Source organism: Corythoichthys intestinalis, chromosome 12 (genome assembly GCF_030265065.1).
Source record: "Corythoichthys intestinalis isolate RoL2023-P3 chromosome 12, ASM3026506v1, whole genome shotgun sequence".
NCBI lineage: Eukaryota > Metazoa > Chordata > Actinopteri > Syngnathiformes > Syngnathidae > Corythoichthys > Corythoichthys intestinalis.
This window is the reverse complement of record NC_080406.1, coordinates 38,132,779-38,151,554: the sequence shown is the minus strand read 5'-3', so window position 1 is coordinate 38,151,554 and position 18,776 is coordinate 38,132,779. Positions and strand designations below refer to the sequence as shown.

Genomic DNA, 18,776 nt, shown 5'->3' with positions numbered 1-18,776 from the left:
CACTGGACTATTCAAAATGAGGCGGAAAAAAGTAGCGACTTATAGTCCGAAAATTACAGTAGTTGAAAGGCCGCACGATGACTTTTTTTTTCCCAGAAAAAAAAATCTTTTTGAATGAATTTTGCTGTACTGCAGACATACTTTCTCCTTTCTCCCTCGGAAAAAATATTGACATGATCTAGGCTGTTTGGTAGCATTGCAACATAACAGGTCAATTTGATGTTTTTGACTAAACTACATTTATCAGGCAACACAATGGTCTGTTATTTATGTGAAAAATATTTGCCCGCTCACCAATTTGACACTATGGCTGTGTTCAGACCGCAGGCAGATCTGATTCCAATGGGATTCTTCCTGATTCTTCCTCGGATCTGATTTTTAGGGCTGACTTCAGATTGTTTTTAGCAAGTGTCCAAATCAGATCAGGGACTGTTCAGACTGGGCCACATTATTGACACACCAGACAGGTTGCTGTGCAATGAAAGAGTCCAGCAAATCCAGCATAATGATGTCGCGGACAGTCAAATACCATTTGAGCTGTTCAGACTGAGAAGCATCTTGTCCATATCTGATATGAAATTACCTACTGTGTGTGGTTTCGATCCCATATCTGATTTCTGTGCTTTGTGACTGTTCAGACTACAAAAAACCCATCCAGTTTCAATCTGGATTGGCTAAAAATCTGATTTTGATTGCCAGCCTGAACAAGGCTTTTGTGAAAAAGTAATTGCCCCCTAAATCAAATATTGAGTTGTGTCACCTTTCGGCAGCAGTAACTGAAATCAAACATGTGCGATAATTGTTGATGAGTCTTTCACACTGCCGTGGAGGAATTTTGGACCAATCTTCTTTGCAGAATTGTTTCAATTCTTAAATATTGTAGGATAAAGTGGGATATTAAATTTGGCTTGATGAATTGAAACAACTGTGGGTGATAAAAGGAGGCAAATATGTTTTCACAGCTTTGTAGCTTGCTCTCTATGATGCAATGTTATCAGCATAAAAACATGCTGTATTGTATGGGTTTTCCTAGAAAACGGCAAGTTTTGGCACTTGTCCTTGTCATGTTCATTTTCTTTGTGTCGTTATCTTTCTCCTTTTTGAATGAGGTAATGTGAAAGCTGAAAGACAACCACTGGAGCCGCTCTTTTTACGACTGTTGTGACTGATGAGTTTTTGGTGTTATAAAGAAAGCTCAATTATCTACAGTAGCTTGCAGAGCAGTGCAAAAATGGACAACACATGGCCGAGCAGTGTTTTACTGTAATTATGTCTTCACTACTACATTAGATTCGGTTATTAATAGACTACGGTGGTCCCTTGGCTATCCCGGCAGTTACATTTTATAAATAACTCTAAATAGGCGAAAACCGCAGTGCTGTAGATTTCTGACTTTAACCCCTGATACCTGGATTTAAATATACATTAAAAAATATAAACACTCAGGTGGCTTGAAGTTTGGCTCTGAGACCCTCAATTTGCCAAATTTCAAAATTGTCCAATTAGCATGTGTAATACATCATTGGAAAGCTTCATTCAAATTAAATAAAAAAATTCTGGTGGAAAATTTTGAGCAGGAGGGCATTTAAGAAAACAAAAAATTAAACCCCAACTTGAGGTGAGAGCATAATTAAACAGGGATGTAAGACGGCGCGAGAGCGGCCGCCGTAGAAGAACTTTCATTTGAGGATCCAGAGAAGGTGTGTTGCCATAGTGAGAGGTGTGGGCTGTTCTTTTTCTGGCTCCCGCTGCTCCCGCATGTGGACCACGTATTGAAATCTGGGTTACCATGACAACCCGACCAACCCTAGTCAGTCAGATTCCTGGGAAACAAACAAAAGCAAATAAGTGGAGTGAAGTTGCAAGATAAAAAGCAGAAGCAAAACAACATGTTTGCTTATGTTTGGTGCTTGCACTTGTGGTGGTCATTAAATTACAGACTACTGCTTTGTCTTTGCTGGAGTAGATGAAACAATAATAACAGAGTTCATTTTTATGAGTTTGTTGTTATGTTTAGATGTGTAATTATTTGTTTGGGTGCACATGTATGTACAGTTGAACTCCCTGACCATTTTTGCGTAGATTGGCATTTCAAAATGTATCGGTCTAGAAAGCAATAGAAAAATAAAATAATACTAATAAAATGATTATATATATTACATTATTACTATTATTATTATGAATTAATTGTATGAATAATAAGGGAAAAGTAATTACATTTGTGAATGAACATTTCTCATGCGGTCAAATTCATGTCTCTGTATGTGTTCCGCTTTTGAAGAGTGAGCAGCATAGAGAGCTGACCCAGATCCAGTACTTGGCGTGGCCCGACCACGGTGTCCCTGATGACTCCACTGACTTCTTGGACTTTGTGGCTTTGGTCCGGAGCAAAAGGACTGGACAGGACCAGCCAATGGTGGTACACTGCAGGTACGAATCTCGACAATAAGGCAGACCAGTGCAAGGTGCACAAGTATGGTGCTCATGACCAAGGTTATTATCGTTAATGAAAGCGGACCAAATGAACAAAACCAGAATATAAGAAACATTTTTCTTAACCGAAATAAATACAAACTATAATAAAAGAAAAAAAAAGCACAAACTGAATGTGTTTTGTGTGTTCACAAAGCTAACTAAAACATGTAAATGGACTAAAATTAAAAAAATAAACACACACTCCCATATTTTATTCACAGAAGCAGTATTTACACACATCTTGCTTTCTAGGCAGCAATGTGTGGACTTCCTTATGAAACAAAAATATATTTCAGTATACAGGAAAATATGTAACTAATTAATATACTGTATTTCCATATATGAGATTTAGTATTTCCTGTGTATAATCCAAGAAAGTGGCAATAATTTATACATTTTGTGACATCTAGCAATAATAATATAATTTCATTCCATTCCATTCAAGCAATGCATTGATAAATATATTTTGCTTTTCAAAGGGCTGTTACGGGTGTTTAAAATGAACTGGATTTTTTTTTTGTTGAGAGTTGTAATTTTTTAATACTACCCCTGACAAAACCTGCCAAAAAAAAAAACAAAGTATGAAAAACTGATAATAAAATGAAGTAATCTCAAGAAAAACTAGCAACTCTTTAAACTAAAACTAACTATGTAAAACACTTCAAAACTATTGTAAACATGCTTGTGACTTGAGTTGACTTAAATACTGCTGGATAATTAACTTTTAAGCCAAAGAAAATATATTTGTATCGCACAATTCAACACAAGGTAATTCAAAGTGCTTAACATCATATTAAAATCAGCCAGACCATAGACTTCATAATGATATTGACGCAGATTTATATGGGGCCTGCATTGTTGGCGTGGCCGTCAAATCTGACCGAGTGGAATCACAGACAAAGAGCTTTTTTCGTTGAAAATTCTTGTGAATAAATGCTTAAATCCCTGAATTCTTTATAGATACGGACGTAAAACAGTCTCGATTTTTGGTTAAAAGCAACAACAACAAAAAAACAAAAAAAAAAATGTGGGGTTAGCATTTATTTTACGTTAATATGTTGAAGTACAATGCTGGTCTGTCAGTCAATGTGGCAGCCGTCATATCACATGTCACAGAGCTTTTCCGGTAAAAATTCTTGTGAATAAATGCTTAAATCCCTGAATTCTTTAGGAATATGGACGTAAAACAGTCTCGATTCTTGGTTAAAGGCAAAAAAAAAAGTGCTGTAAGTATTTATTTTGCGTAAATATGTTGAAGTACGATGCTAGTCTGTTAGTCGATGTGGCAGCCGTCATATGTAAACAGAGCTTTTACGGTGAAAATTCTTGTGAATAAATGATAAAAACCTTGAATTTTTTTTTGTAGATATGGGTGTAAAACAGTCTCGATTCTTGGTTAAAAGCCAAAAGTACGATGCTACTCTGTCAGTCAATGTGGCGGCAGCCTTATGTAAACAGAGCTTTTCCGGTGAAAATTCTTGTGAATAAATGCTTAAATCCCTGAATTCTTTATAGATATGGACGTAAAACAGTCTCGATTTTTGGTTAAAAGCTACAAAAGATGCTAGTCTGTTAGTCGATGTGGCAGCTGTCATATGTAAACAGAGCTTTTACGGTGAAAAATCTTGTGAATAAATGATAAAAACCTTGAATTTTTTTTTTTTTATATATGGGTGTAAAACAGTCTCGATTCTTGGTTAAAAGCCAAAAGTACGATGCTACTCTGTCAGTTAATGTGGTGGCAGCCTTATGTAAACAGAGCTTTTCCGGTGAAAATTCTTGTGAATAAATGCTTAAATCCCTGAATTCTTTATAGATATGGATGTAAAACAGTCTCGATTTTTGGTTAAAAGCTACAAAAAAAAAAAAAAACGTGACGTTAGCATTTATTTTACGTAAATATGTTGAATACGATGCTAGTCTGTTAGTCGATGTGGCAGCCGTCATATGTAAACAGAGCTTTTCCGGTGAAAATTCTTGTGAATAAATGATAAAATCCTCGAATTTTTTATAGATATGGACGTAAAACAGTCTCGATTCTTGGTTAAAAGCCAAAAAAACGTGCAGTTGGCAGTTATTTTAAGTAAATATGTCGACGTACGATGCTACTGTCGGTCAATGTGGCGGCCGCCTTATGTAAACAGAGCTTTTCCGGTGAAAATTCTTGTGAATAAATGCTTAAATCCCTGAATTCTTTATAGATATGGACGTAAAACAGTCTCGATTCTTGGTCAAAAGCAAAAAAAAAAAGAAAAAGTGCAGTTACAATTTATTTTACGTAAATATATCGAAATACAATGCTAGTCTGTTAGTGAATGTAGCTGGCGTCTGCCTTATGTAAACAGAGCTTTTCCAGTGAAAATTCTTGTGTGAATAAATACTTAAACCCCTGAATTCTTTATAGATATGGACGTAAAACTGTCTCGATTCTTGGTTGAAAACAAGAAAAAAAACGTGCAGTTGGCATTTATTTTAAGTAAATATGTCGAAGTACGATGCTAGTTTGTCAGTCAATGTGGCAGCCGTCATATGTAAACAGAGCTTTTCGGTAAAAATTCTTGTGAATAAATGCTTAAATCCCTGAAATCTTTAGGAACATGGATGTAAAACTGTCCCAATTCTTGGTCAAAAGCAAAAAAAAAAAAAAGGTGCAGTTAGCATTTATTTTACGTAAATATGTCGAAGAATGATGCTAGTCTGTTAGACAGTGTGGTGGCAGCCTTACAACAAAGAGCTTTTTACGTTGAAAATTCTTATGAAAAAAACGAAAAATATAATAATTACCTTAAATCCTCAAACAAAATCACTCCTGAGAAAATCCTTCTTGTTTGTTTGTGGTTCTTTCGTACTTTTTCAACATAAATCCGGCATTGGATCGCTGCATGTGTCGCTGCGACCGACTGGAAATAACTGAAGCAGATTGTGGGACGGCCCCCTACTTGAAGGCATGGCGCAGTGAAGGTCGAATCTGACCCGTTAATATCCTTATGAAGTCTATTAGGAGTGGGAACCTCTTGTTACCTCGCGATACAATACGATTTGCGATACAAAGCTCACGATAACGACGATCTGATGACATGGCGATACAACGATTATCGATACATTGGTCAGGAAATCATTCTAGGATATTTTACAAACAACTAATAAACAGATAAACAAGCTTCCCCTGTGAATTGGGATGAGTTTATCACTAGTAGACGTCCAATCCATTTGAACTGGGAGGGTGGCAGCGAATGAACATTCGCCATTTGAGGTCATTTACCTGTTGATTTTTAGTTATTTCCTGTTAATTTGGGGGTATTTTATGGGTCACCTCCTGTTTATTTTGAGTTACAGAACAGGAAGTGACCTGGGAATCACCCAAATGAATAGGCAGTGACTTAAATTCAACAGGAAATGACCTGTAAATGAAAAGCAAGTGACCTGTAAATGCTCCAAAAATCAGACAGAATGACTGCGAATGCTCTTGTGTCGAATGAACGAAGGTTCCCAGTCTAAATGGATTGGAGTCGAGCAAGGTCAATGGCAGCCTTAGAGTTAACTGAGGCGCTATTATGGTGGAAAATTTTGGTAGCAACTTGTTGGTTCCTTTTTTTTTAAAAACATTGACACTTTTTAAAACAATATCTCGATTCTTGGCAGGAGCATATTGATAACCTTTTGGGATACACTGTATCACGATATATCACCATTTCGATATTTTGTCACACCCCTAAAGTCTATGGCCAGACACAATTAAAAAATAAAACAAAAAATCAATTAAAAAAGAAAATGAATTAAACGTCAATCCTCCCGCTTTCTCCTAGTGCTGGGATTGGTCGGACAGGTGTTCTGATCACCATGGAAACCGCCTTGTGTCTCATGGAGTGCGGCCAGCCCGTGTTCCCTCTGGAAATCGTCCGGACCATGAGAGACCAGAGAGCCATGATGATCCAGACACCCGTACGTTGAGCACCGTTTTTCCATCTTGCTTCTCCTGCTTGATCTAAATCAGGGGTGCCGAAGTCCAGTCCTCGAAAGCCCCTATCCAGCTTGTTTTCTATTTCTCCCTCCTCCACACACCTGACTCAAATAATCAGGATCATTATCAGGCTCCTGCAGAGCTTGCTGATGAGCTGATCATTTGATTCAGGTGTGTTCAAGGAGGGAGACATGGAAAACAAGCTGGATAGGGGCTCTCGAAGACCAGACTTGGGCACCCCTGATCTAAATCATCTCGTGTTGGTCTCCACCAGAGTCAGTACCGCTTTGTGTGCGAGGCCATCTTGAAGGTCTATGAGGAGGGTCTGGTACAACCGCTGACACCTACAGTCTACCAGCTCCGAGAGAAGGCTGATGGATTGCGGGAAGAGGAGGAGAATACAGAAACGGAAGGCATAGCGAAAGCAGGGGATGAGGAAGCGACTGTGGCGGAGCTGCTGGAAGGAGGTTTGGACGAGGAGGAGGAGGACGACGACGACGAAGAAGTGGAGGTGCTCGATGTCGGGGAGGTGACGGAAGACGAAGTGGAGGAGCCCAGCATCGCCAGCGCCACCAGCGAGACCAGCGTGAACCCTGACCCCGATCCTGACGATCCGTGACACTTTTTGAGGTGAAGCAGGAACATGAGGAGAGAACAAAACGCACTGTTGCACTTTATGATGAAAAAAAAAAATTGGAAAGAACAAATGGACAACAAACAGGAAACTCATGGACAAGCAATCCTGCCGTGTTGATAAGGTACCATTAGAAGCTGTTGTGTGTTCAGGTTACACACAAAGTCTACAAAAACGTGGATGCTTTTGTGCCATAAGTACCAATGGGTTTGGGCTTTCCCGTGGATGGAAAGCTTCCTGCCTCCCCCTCGGTCCCGTCGCCCCGCCCCGTTCGTGTGCGCGTCTGCCAGACAGACCTGCGGTTTTTTTAGTGTCCTTTTAGCTAATACAGAGATAAAACCTTTATCTTTTGTCCCTCCCGAAGAGTATTTATTGTGTTTTAGTTGGTGTCGAACCTTTTCCACTGATCAAAAATGAGTTATATGTCGGTACCGATTTAGAACATCATGCTTTCCCGGTTAGCTTTTAAGTAGTAGTCGGATTCTTCTTAACTCATCGCCTGCCATCGACAGCAATAGATGTCCAAACCATTTGTTCATTCGCTGCCAGCCTCCGAGTTCAAATAGATTGGACGTCTACTAGTGATAAACTAACTTAAATTCAATGTCATATCAGTCATATCATCCTCAATGGCAGCCAATGAGTTAACGGATTGGTTTATTGTTTTGCTTTGTGAGGATGAAATAAGAAGTGATTTAATTTATTGTTTTGATTTTTCGCATATTTCTAGCTTCGGACTGACGGATAGACATTGGGAGAAAAATTTAGCATGGTGACTTTGGTTTATTGTTTTGCAGGGGTTTTTTTTTTTCAGCGCAGGGAAGAACAAAACAGGTTCAAGATCTTCAGGATGCGTTCACTGGGGGAAGCCATTTTTTATTCATTTGTGTGCATGAAGCAGTTGAAGTCAATGTCAGATTAAATTTAACCCCTGAAGTACTCATCAAACACCCTCGTTGGATGGCTCAGGGGAATTCTTAATACGAGTCGCAAGTCCTAAAATTTGTGCAAAATGGCTGCTTTAAATAAAAAAAGGCCGACTTCCCGTTAATTGTTTTACCATGGGTCCGTTGAGACCATAGATATTACAGATACTCTATATAGAGCTAAATGTGCCAATCGGGATGGTCCTTAATCTTTATCACTTGTTGGCCATTTTGTGTCAGTGTCATTTGTTTATAGTCAATGGAGCGTGTACTTTGTAATTGCTATAAATTGCTCCATTTTTTAAACTGTTTGGTTTTTCATAAACCTCCCTAAAAATGTATGCATTTTTTCAGAATCTGGTGTGAATCATAGCAATGTTATGAACCAAACCGTTTGAAAATCTCTCTAGGTTTCGGAGTTAAAAGTAATTTAGGTGAGAAACTCTTGGATGCGAAAGAAAAAAAAAAACACCAGAGACGTCCACAGATTTAACATTGTGGTTACTAAACCGTTGCCTATTCGCATCTAGCTCTGTATATGTGATGTCTATGGTTGAGGCGTTTCCAGCTGTCCTGTATTCAGATGTCCAACCAATTTCGTTATTTTCCTGGGGTACCAAAGTGAATTTTTTGGGTGTTAATCCTTTATAAGGCAAGTGACCACGAGGCATCACGATTAGCATTTGGTATACAAGTATGGCCTACATGACCCAAAATTTGCTGTCGACGAATGTGGACGCCAGGTCGCAATTATTAAATATACACTATATTTTTGTTCTATTATTCCTTATTGCATTATTCTTCTATATATTTTTTTATATATAGGGATGTCCCGATTGCATATTTTTGCACCCGAGTCAGTCACCTGATTTTCAGAATCTGCCAATACAGAGTCCTGGTCCGATACCGGTATTTAAAATTTTTTTTATAATTTGAACAAAAGTTCCAAACATGTTACAGTAGTGTACTGTTTACAGTACTTTCTCTCCCTCTTTTTATGGGAGTGTTGCAAAAAACATACATACTATTGTTTCTCTTGGCAATGCCATTGTATTCATTGATTATTTTGGTAGTTTTTAGCCCTTGATTGTCTTTTTTTTTTTTTTTTTTTTTTAATTTAAAAACCCGATCTTTTTACCCAATTCGGATCCCCTGAAAAATTGGCCCAATCTCCAAGCACATGATCAGATCGTCGACATCCCTATTTTTTATTTTATTTTTTTTTCATTAATAAAATATTAATTAAAATTAAAATGACTATAACAAGAAATACACACTGGTTATGGCCCCCAATAACATGCTTTTTAAATTTAGATTTTTAAAAAAATAGTATTTAACTTATTTTATGCCGTTGACAACGATAAATGCTAATTCATTTAAACTGGAATTTCTAACTCTAGTTTCAGTGCAAGTGACGTCAACTGACGTCCTGGAGAATGCTAGCAAACCTCTGATCAAAATTTATTCGCAGTGTAGCGGCATCACTGGCATCCGATGAGTTAAATAAGTGCCCGATAAAGGACCCCTAAAAAAATTAATATATAAATGGATGTTCCTCCTTTATTCCCAATGAGTGGAGCCATTTGGCTATCCATCCAGATGAAAAACAAACGGGTCACACTATTGAAATCACACAAAGTCCCCTTTGGATTTTTTCCTATTTGTAACATGCAGCACTTCAAAATAATAATAATAATAATTTAAAAAATAATATTTGAATATCTCTTGGTACATTTCAAGCTAGTTTTGTTTTTTGGTAGTCGTGTACACCAGCCCAAGTGATAAATTCCACTGTGGACTTTTTAACTTATTTCAGACACCATGATTATTTTTGACTTTTTTTCATTGAGTGGTTTACCGTTGTTGCTAGTTGTATGTAAAAGTTCATCGCATTTTTTCCATGACTGGATGAATTTAATCCCAAGCTTCCGTTTTTGGTTCTCTACAGTTGCATCTCAATAAATTAGAATACACAGAAATTTCAGTTGTGTCAATTGAACATGCCCATTCATCCATTATCTGGATTAAACACTTGAGCGTGCTACACAGTTTACCTTTGTGCAGTCATTAAAAAAAAACTGAACATCTGTTACCATGCCCCCATTAATCCACAAATCTGAAATTTCACAATGAATACATTTTCAGACATGTTGAAATGAAAAGAAACACAGAATGTGACATAACAAGTCATAATGATTTCTCACACAACAGGTTTTGGACAGGCATTTTCCTTCAGTGAAATCTCACGGGATGAGATCTCACGAGACTTGAATTGAAACACGCTTAAATTGCAATTATACTTTGCCTCCCAAAAATTAAAGTATCACTTTTATTTTGCGAAAAAACGAATGGATAGGCAGCTATTGCCACCCAGCCTGAAATATTTCATATTTGCTTTTAAATCCATCAAGATTGACGCAAATATGTCTCAAAGTGTGGTAAGAGTACTACCAGTGGTACATGGGCTCCTTTTAGTGGTACGCAAAAGATTCATACAACATTTTTAAATCTACAACAGTGCATTTATCAACTACAGTTTGGATGTATTTAACTTATAACAATGAACCACATTTAATGTTCAAGAACTTTCGTTTCAAATGTTTAACAAGAACCTATTCAATTTAACTCGATCCTTAAGTACCATTTTACAGTGGTATAAAAAAAGTCTGAACCTTTTAGAATTTCTCACATTTCTGCATGAAATCACCATCAAATGTGATCTGATTTTTATCAAAATCACACAGATAAAAAAAAAAGTGTCTGCTTTAACTAAAACCACCCAAACATTTATAGGCTTTTATATTTTAATGAGGATGGTATGCAAACAATGATAGAAAGGGGGGGGGGTAAGTAAGTGAACCATAACATTTAATATTTTGTGCCCCCCTTTTGGCAGCAATAACTTCAACCAGACGCTTCCTGTAGCTGCAAATCTGTCTGGCACATCGATCACTACAAAACTGCTATAGTTCAGTCAGATTCGGGAAGTCTGGCATGAACCGCTGTCTTTAGGTTATGCCTCAGCATGTCAATGGGGTTCAAGTCTGGACTTTGACTTGGCCACTCCAGAACTAATATTTTGTTCTTCTGAAACCATTCTGAAATTGATTTACTTCTGTGTTTTGGATCATTGTCTTGTTGCAGCATCCATCCTCTTTTTAGCTTCAACTGTCTGACAGACGGCCTTAGGTTTTCCTGCAAAACATCCTGATAAACTTTTGAATTCATTCTTCCATTAATGAGTGCAAGTTTTCCAGGCACTGAGGCAGCAAAACAGCCCCAAATCATGATGCTCCCTTCACCATACGTCACGGTGGGGATGAGGTGTTTATTTTGGTGAGTTGTTCCATTGTTCTCCCACACATGATGTTGTGTGTTACTCCCAAACAATTCAACTTTGGTTTCATTGGTCCACAAAATATTTTGCCTAATCTTTTGTGGAGTTTCCAAGTGCCTTTTTGCAAACATTAAATGAGTAACGATATATATATATATATATATATATATATATATATATATATATATATTTATTTATTTATTTTTTTTTTGACAGCAGTGGCTTCCTCCATGGAGGTCTCCCATGAATACCATCCTTGGTCATAGTTTTACATATAGTTGATGTGTGCACAGAGATATTGGACTGTGCCAGTGATTTCTGTAAGTCTTTAGCAGACACTCTAGGGTTCTTTTTGACCTCTCCGAGTATTCTGCGCTGAACTCTTGGTGTCATCTTTGGTGGACGGCAACTCCTTGTGAGAGAAGCTCCATTTGTAGACAACTTCTCTGACTGTTGAGTGATGAACATCCAGACTTTTAGAGATGGTTTTGTATTCTTTCCCAGCTTTATAAAAATCAACAATTCTTGATCGCAGGTCATTAGACGCCTCTTTTGACCGAGCCATGATGCACATCAGACAATGCTTCTCATCAAGACATTTCTTACCAGGTGTGTATTTTATAGTGGGCAGGGCAGCTTCAAACCACTCATCAGTGATTGGGCACAGAACTGACTTAAATTGTTTGGTAGAAATTGGTTTCAATTGCTCTTTAAGTCTCCTTAGGGAGAGGGTTAACTTATTTATTTTCCCCCTTCTGTCATTGTTTGCATGCTATCCTCATACCTATAAATGTTTGGGTGGTTTTAGTTAAAGCAGACACTGCATTTTCATCTGTGTGATTTTGATCAGATCACATTTGATAGTGATTTTATGCAGAAATTTTAAAAATTCCAAAGTTTCAGATACTTTTCATACCACTGTATGTATTAATTCTTAAATCTAAGTGCAGCGGTAATGCTCAAACTGTGACTTATAAAAATAACTAGAAACTCTTGAATTTTTTTTCGTCAACAATTTGGCCTAGTCCACTAACATTTTAAATTCTTGCCTGCCAACCCTGTGCAGTCCATTTTGACCTGGAGGGTTGGCAGCCATCTTGCTGTATAATGTTTTAAGAACCACTGGTCAAAAAATGACGCTCCACAACCCTTTTTTGACATAGTTTGTGGCACCCAGGTGCCTCAAGATGGTGCCATGTTACAACTTTGTCTTTATTTAGCACATGCTTGTCATTTAACGTCGTTCATCGACACCAAGGTAACGCAAAGCAATATTTTTATTGCATTAGCATGAGGAAAAGATCAACACAAACAATCTACACAATAAAATTGAACTACTGAAATACATTTTCCAACATATTTATCTATTTCATTGAGATGCATTTGTATAGCCCCTCTCCTTGTTCACATTTGAATATTTGGAGCTGTCTGTTCTAAGCCTGCTTGTCTTTAAACTGGAATGGAACATGGTGCCATAAAAAAATTTTGTTCTTCTTTTAAAAGTTTTTTTTTTTTTAAGTCTGCTATAAGAAACCGGCCTAGTGGTGCTTTTCGTAGTTGGTTCCCCTGTCAAAAGTTTTTGTTCTCCTTCAAAAACTCAACTGCCTCGCACAGCACATATCATCCAGCTTGTCATGCTTTAGATCGCTCTCTCGCTTCTTTTCAAAAAGAACGACACTACTTTGCTTCCTTCCAGCTAACTTCCCATTCAGCAGGCAAGTTGGTCATTTTTTTTAGTGACTTTAATGAGACACGAACAAAACATTTGATATTTTATCAAGAAATAAAACACTTGCCACTAAAGAGGGAGAGTATACGACTGTACCAAACACTTAGCGAGGAGCTTTTATGAATGAAATGTTTTATGACTCATAATTGGTGCATTTTGGGTACTGATCAAAGGTAGTTTTAGTGGGGTTCAGGAATGGTATAGCTGTACTTTTTGCAAAGATGAAACCTGTTTTAGAATGCTAGGAAAAGGGCAGCACTTTGTAGAAATGCTGAGTGGCAAGTAGTGCTACTGAAAAAAAATCTTTTTTTTTTTTTTTTTTTTTAGAATTTATTTCCATTTGTTTAATATAAGGACACAAGTAGGGGGTAAAGAAAAGACCTTCTAACTACACAGTGCCACTTGTTAATTTTGTGTAAATAATGCTAGACCCTGTAAATACAATGTTGTATATTAAAAAAAAAATCTTTAAAATAAAAGGGAAAATCAGTTGTGATTTTGTTGTTGGTTTCCTCTGGATGCTTCAAATGTTCCACTATTGGTGTGTACTTTCAATCCTCTTGATTTGATTTGATACGATCTATAACAGCGAGTATGCTACATCCCCCGATGTTTTATCTTTTAAATGAAGCTTTTTGTGTGTCGTACAATTGTATTGTTTCTTTGACTGGAACCCTGGTTTTACTGGTGCTTTGGACGTGTCTCTAAGCTTGATTGTGAACAATTAAAGCTTGTCTGTCAAAGCATGGAGATGTCACTTCAGATCACCTTGCTTTTACTCGCCGCAAAAGTAAGGTAAAGACAAGTGATTCAGATCAAATGATAATTGTAGAAGTGGATAGTTATGTGTAAATTGCAGGTTTTTAGTGTATATAGTGAGGAGCAGAAGTATTTGAACCCTTTGTGATTTTGCAAGTTCACCCACTTAGAAAATAGGTAGAGGTCTGAGATTTCAATCACTGATGCATTTCCGCTCATAGAGACATAATCTAAAAAAAAAATCCAGAAATCACATCGTATGATATTTTAAATTATTTGTAATTTACTGGGGTTTATAAATACCGTATTGGCCCGAATATAAGACGGTGTATTTTGCAAGCATTGAAATAAAACTGAAAAAGAGGGGGTCGTATATTCGCGGTCTAGACATTCTACCCATTCACGACACTAGATGGCGCCAGATATCATTGAAGCGATGTTCTGTCATGACAACTCTCAGCTACTCTCCCCATTCACGATGCTAGATGGCGCCAGATATCATTGAAGCGATGTTCTGTCATGACAGCTCTCAGCTACTCTCAAGTTTAACCAGTTTGCATTGTTTTATTGCAATGTTTTTCCTTTTTCAGATTTGTTTCAAGACTACAAGTAGACTTCACTTTGATGGTTAATGCAGTTATTGCAATTTTGTTGTTATTTACATTTCAAAAACCAGAAGCCATTCATTTACGAATGTGATTGCACTTTACGTATTTAAATGTTCAGATATTAAGATTTGAATGAGGCAAAATAACATGCGTTTTCTCTCAAATATATTGTTATAATCATTTGTTTCGGATGTACTTTATTTTCTGTATCAAAATTTGGTGTTCGAAAAGTCTTTTTTCAAACTTGAGTCTTGAAAAAGAGGGGGTCGTCTTATAATCAGGGCAGTCTTATATTCGGGCCAATACGGTATTTGTACCCATTAGAAAATCAGTGCTACTATTTAGTGCAGAAGCCTTTGTTTGCAATTACAGAGGTCAGTTGCTTTTTGTAGTTCTTCACCAGGTTTTCACATATGGAAACAGGGGTTTTGGTCCATACCTCCACACAAATCTTCTCTAGATCTGTCAGGTTTCGGGGCTGTTGTTAAGAAACACGAAGTTTTAGCTTCATCCAAAGATTTTCTATTGGATTGAGGTCTGGAGACCGGCTAGGCCACTCCAGATCCTTGATATGCTTTTTACGCGGCCACTTCTCTGTCAGCTTGGCTGTGTTCTTCGGATCATTGTCATGTAAGAAGATCCAGCCATGATTAATCTTCAAGTCTCTGACTGAGGGGAGGAGGTTGTGGCTTAAAATTTGACGATACATTTCACCATTCATCCTCTGCTTTATACAGTACAGTCGTCCTGCCCGCTGTGCCGAAAAGCAGCCCCAAAGCATGAGGTTTCCACCCCCATACTTCACAGTGGGGATGGTGTTGGGTCTTGGGATTGTACTAAAACTCCTTTTTCTTGCACACACGACGAGTAAAGTTTGGACATAACTTTCTCCTATGATGACCCCTTTGCGTCATTCAGATGGTCCCTGGCAAACTTCAGACGGGCCTTAACATGTACTGGCTTCAACGGGGGAACCTTCTGAGCAATGCATGACTTTAGGCCAGTGTTTTTCAACCTTTTCTGAGTCACGGTACATTTTTACATGGGAAAAAAAACGTCGCAGCACACCACAAACCAAAAGTGTTCCAGAATCTTAAATTATCCCAAAATTTCTCAATATTTATTCTAACTCAGTGTGACTTGAGCCTGTTTAGATGAACACAAAGCAGATATCCTGGCTGAAATTGAAGAAAGACGCACACGAAGCTCTTCTTTAACAGCTCTTTCTCAGTTTTTATTTTTTTATCGCAGTTAGGCTTGAAAAGCTCAGACTTATCGGACACGGGGACTTTATCAATGTCTTTAACCGCATCAGGACCGAGCATCTCGCTGACAATTACTTTTGCAGGCAGGTAGTATTAATTTCTCTGCCACAGTGTGGGACTTTTTGAATTTAGCAAAAAGTTCAGTAACAAGGTAACTGGCTTTGATGGCTTTCTTATTTACCTTTGTAAGTTGCCTGCTTCTCTGTTGTCACATAGGCAAACAAAACAGTCCATCGACTTGTTTTGAAGCGACGGGCGTTTCGTTTGGAGATGACGTTTAAGCTTGCTTGGCACCATGGCGCTGTTGGAGAGTTTCTTGTGTCGCATTCAAGAACTGCTCTGATTTCTAGCCATCGGCCACCTTGCCGTCCTCGAGAATGTGTTGGAACAAAACACAGGGGGAGGATTGACGGTCGTTACATATGGAAAGGACACTTTCGTGTATATCGACACTTGACCAGTGTAATCCAGTGATGTACAGTAGACGTGCTGGGGTCCACATTGTCGCGGACAGCAAGGTGGCTAGAAATCCGAGCAGTTCTTTAACGCGACACGAGCAATACCTCGCTCATTTGCACACAACCGAAACCTACCTAGTCCTTCCTTCCTTCCTTCTACAACTTCAACCGATGACGTAAAAAAAAAAAAAATGCAATATTGGATAATTTCTCGCGGCACACCTGACAATCTCTCACTGGACACTAGTGTGCCGCAGCACACCGGTTGAAAAACACTGCTTTAGACCATTGCACTGTAGTGTTCTACTGACAGTAGCCTTTGAAATTGTGCATCCAGCTCTCTTCAGGTCATTGAACAGCTCCTGCCGCGTTGTTCTAGGCTGAGCCCTCACTTTATTCATCATGAGTGATGCCCCACGAGGAGGGATTTTACATGGAGCCCCAGCCTAAGGTCATGTTTAGCCTTTTCCATTTTGTAACAATTGGTGCAACTGTTGATTTAATCTCACCACCCTGCTTTCCAGTTGTCCCATAGCCTTTTCTAGCTTTGAGGAGCCCAACATTTTTTTTCTCTGGTGTCTTTAGAAAGCTCTATGGTCTTGCCTATGGTAGCTGTTAGATTATGACTGACTGTGGGGTGCATAGGTGACAATAATAAACTCAAAAAAACCCCAAACAAACAAAAAAAAAAAAAAACCAAAAAAACGTTGGTGGGTTACTCATCTGGTAAATGTGGACTTTTTAAAAGGTAGACTGACAGCTCTTTGAGTGTCATAATTATTGCTGCTTCTCAGGGGTACAAATACCTATGAACCTCAGTAAGTTACAAATAAATTATTGAAAAATCATACAATGTGGGTTCCGTATTCAGTTTTTTCTTTTTTTTCTTTTCTTTTTTTTTTTTTTTTAAATTACGGTAGATTATGTCTCTGAGTGGAAATGCATACTCTACCTATTTTCTAAGTGGGTGAACTTGCAAAATCACAAGGGGTGCAAATACTTCTGCTCCTCACTGTATATGAAAACAGGACCACGTTAATTCATTTTAAAAAATAAGAGGGAAGAAACGTGTTTATAGGTCAAATTAACTCATTCACTGCCACTGACAGTGATGAAAATTAATCCATTTGAACATGGGTGGCTCTTGGTGATCGAGGTCCGATTCATTTGGATTGGACGTCAATGGCAGTCAATGAGTTAATAGAACCATAGGCAGGGGTGAAAGTGGGCCAGAACGGTCAGGAACGCAGTTCCGGTATAAGATTCAGGGCCGAAATGCTGTTCCTGTATAAGATTCAGGGCCGGAATGCTGTTCCGTTACATGGTGCTTTGATTCCGAAAATATGATGGCAACTGTCAAAACGCTATGTAAAAAAAAAAGCATCTCCAAGAAGAAAACAATCTAGCAACATCATATTTACATACACAAGTGTTAACAACAAGCATAATAAAGTGCTTGTGTAGCGTAATCCGTTCCCACCAATATTTATTATTTATTCCTTGGACGGCATGGAGGCTTCCCCAGCTGCTGCAGTTATCGGAGTCAGACGATGATGAGTCACGTCAATGTGCACGCAGCAAAGCAAAACGACTTGACTCATTTATCCGTTCAATTGGCTGACATACTGACATGTGATCAGCAGAGATAGTTAGCTCTGATTGGTTCAAATGTGCACGTCTCTGGAACAGCTAAAAAAAAAAAAGGTTGTTGAATTGATGCGACAAAAAAAGGGCAATGCAACATAAAATGGATCAAATCTTTAAGAGCAACGAAAGAGGTGAGGAGGCTTATTTATCATATTTAGTTTGATTTGTTCTGATGGGGAGGTTCAGAACATCTTAGCTGTCAATGTGCACTTTGGACTTACATTTCTTCATTTATGTTAGGCTACTTATTCATTTCCTTATGATTTTAAAAAGTCAATGTTTGCCCGATCTTCAAAATATATTCCGTTTTACTCGGCATAATAAAAGTCATTTGTACTTATTTTTCTGAATGTATGTTACTTATACATTAACTTCAATTTTAATATACCTCCTATGTTCTTAAGTCATTAAAATTTAGATTTGGCATTTGGTATGTGAAGAAATGAGGGAAAATAAAAATTAGGAGATGGAGGTTGGGGTTATTGCTGTTTTTGTCAACTTTTATTTTGCAAATCATTGAAAAAATACAATTTTGAATGGAAATCAGTTTTTGTGTAATTGAAATAACTGTGCTAAAACAGTTTTCTTTGCATTTCAGTAGTTTAAGAGGTTTGAACCCCCCCCCCCCAAAAAAAAAGTTTCTTTGATGCTTATTTGACAAAGTTACTGTGTCGTCAATGTAAAAATAGTTCATTTTCTAAGAGACTTTGGGTCATCGGTCACTGTCAATGGCCGTTAATTAAGGTTTATTTGCAAATTTATATCTAAAGGCCAAATATCCCGATAGTAAACATTGTGTCCAGAAGAGGGCGTATGATTACCGAAAAGCATCTATAAGAGGCGTTCGTAGAAACACTGGCTAAAACTACAGTACTTTTCAATTATAAACACATTTAGGTCATGCAAGTACAAAAATATGCAAAAACTAAGTCAAACTTTTTTAAACTTACTTGTTCGTAGCCTCAAAATGTTGCTGA

At 37.9% G+C, this 18,776-nt stretch overlaps 1 protein-coding gene across 1 annotated transcript in view; it reads left to right on the top strand.

Moving 5' to 3' along the window:
* ptpn4a (protein tyrosine phosphatase non-receptor type 4a) overlaps positions 1–18,288 on the top strand; it is a 140,552-nt gene extending 122,264 nt beyond the window's left edge. Inside the window, exons 25-27 of the mRNA XM_057853196.1 lie at positions 2,282–2,430; positions 6,282–6,417; positions 6,711–18,288. Coding sequence (XP_057709179.1) covers positions 2,282–2,430; positions 6,282–6,417; positions 6,711–7,055 — 630 coding nt within the window. The 3' untranslated portion in view covers positions 7,056–18,288. The remainder of the gene's footprint in view (positions 1–2,281; positions 2,431–6,281; positions 6,418–6,710) is intronic.
* The last annotated feature ends 488 nt before the right edge of the window (positions 18,289–18,776 follow it).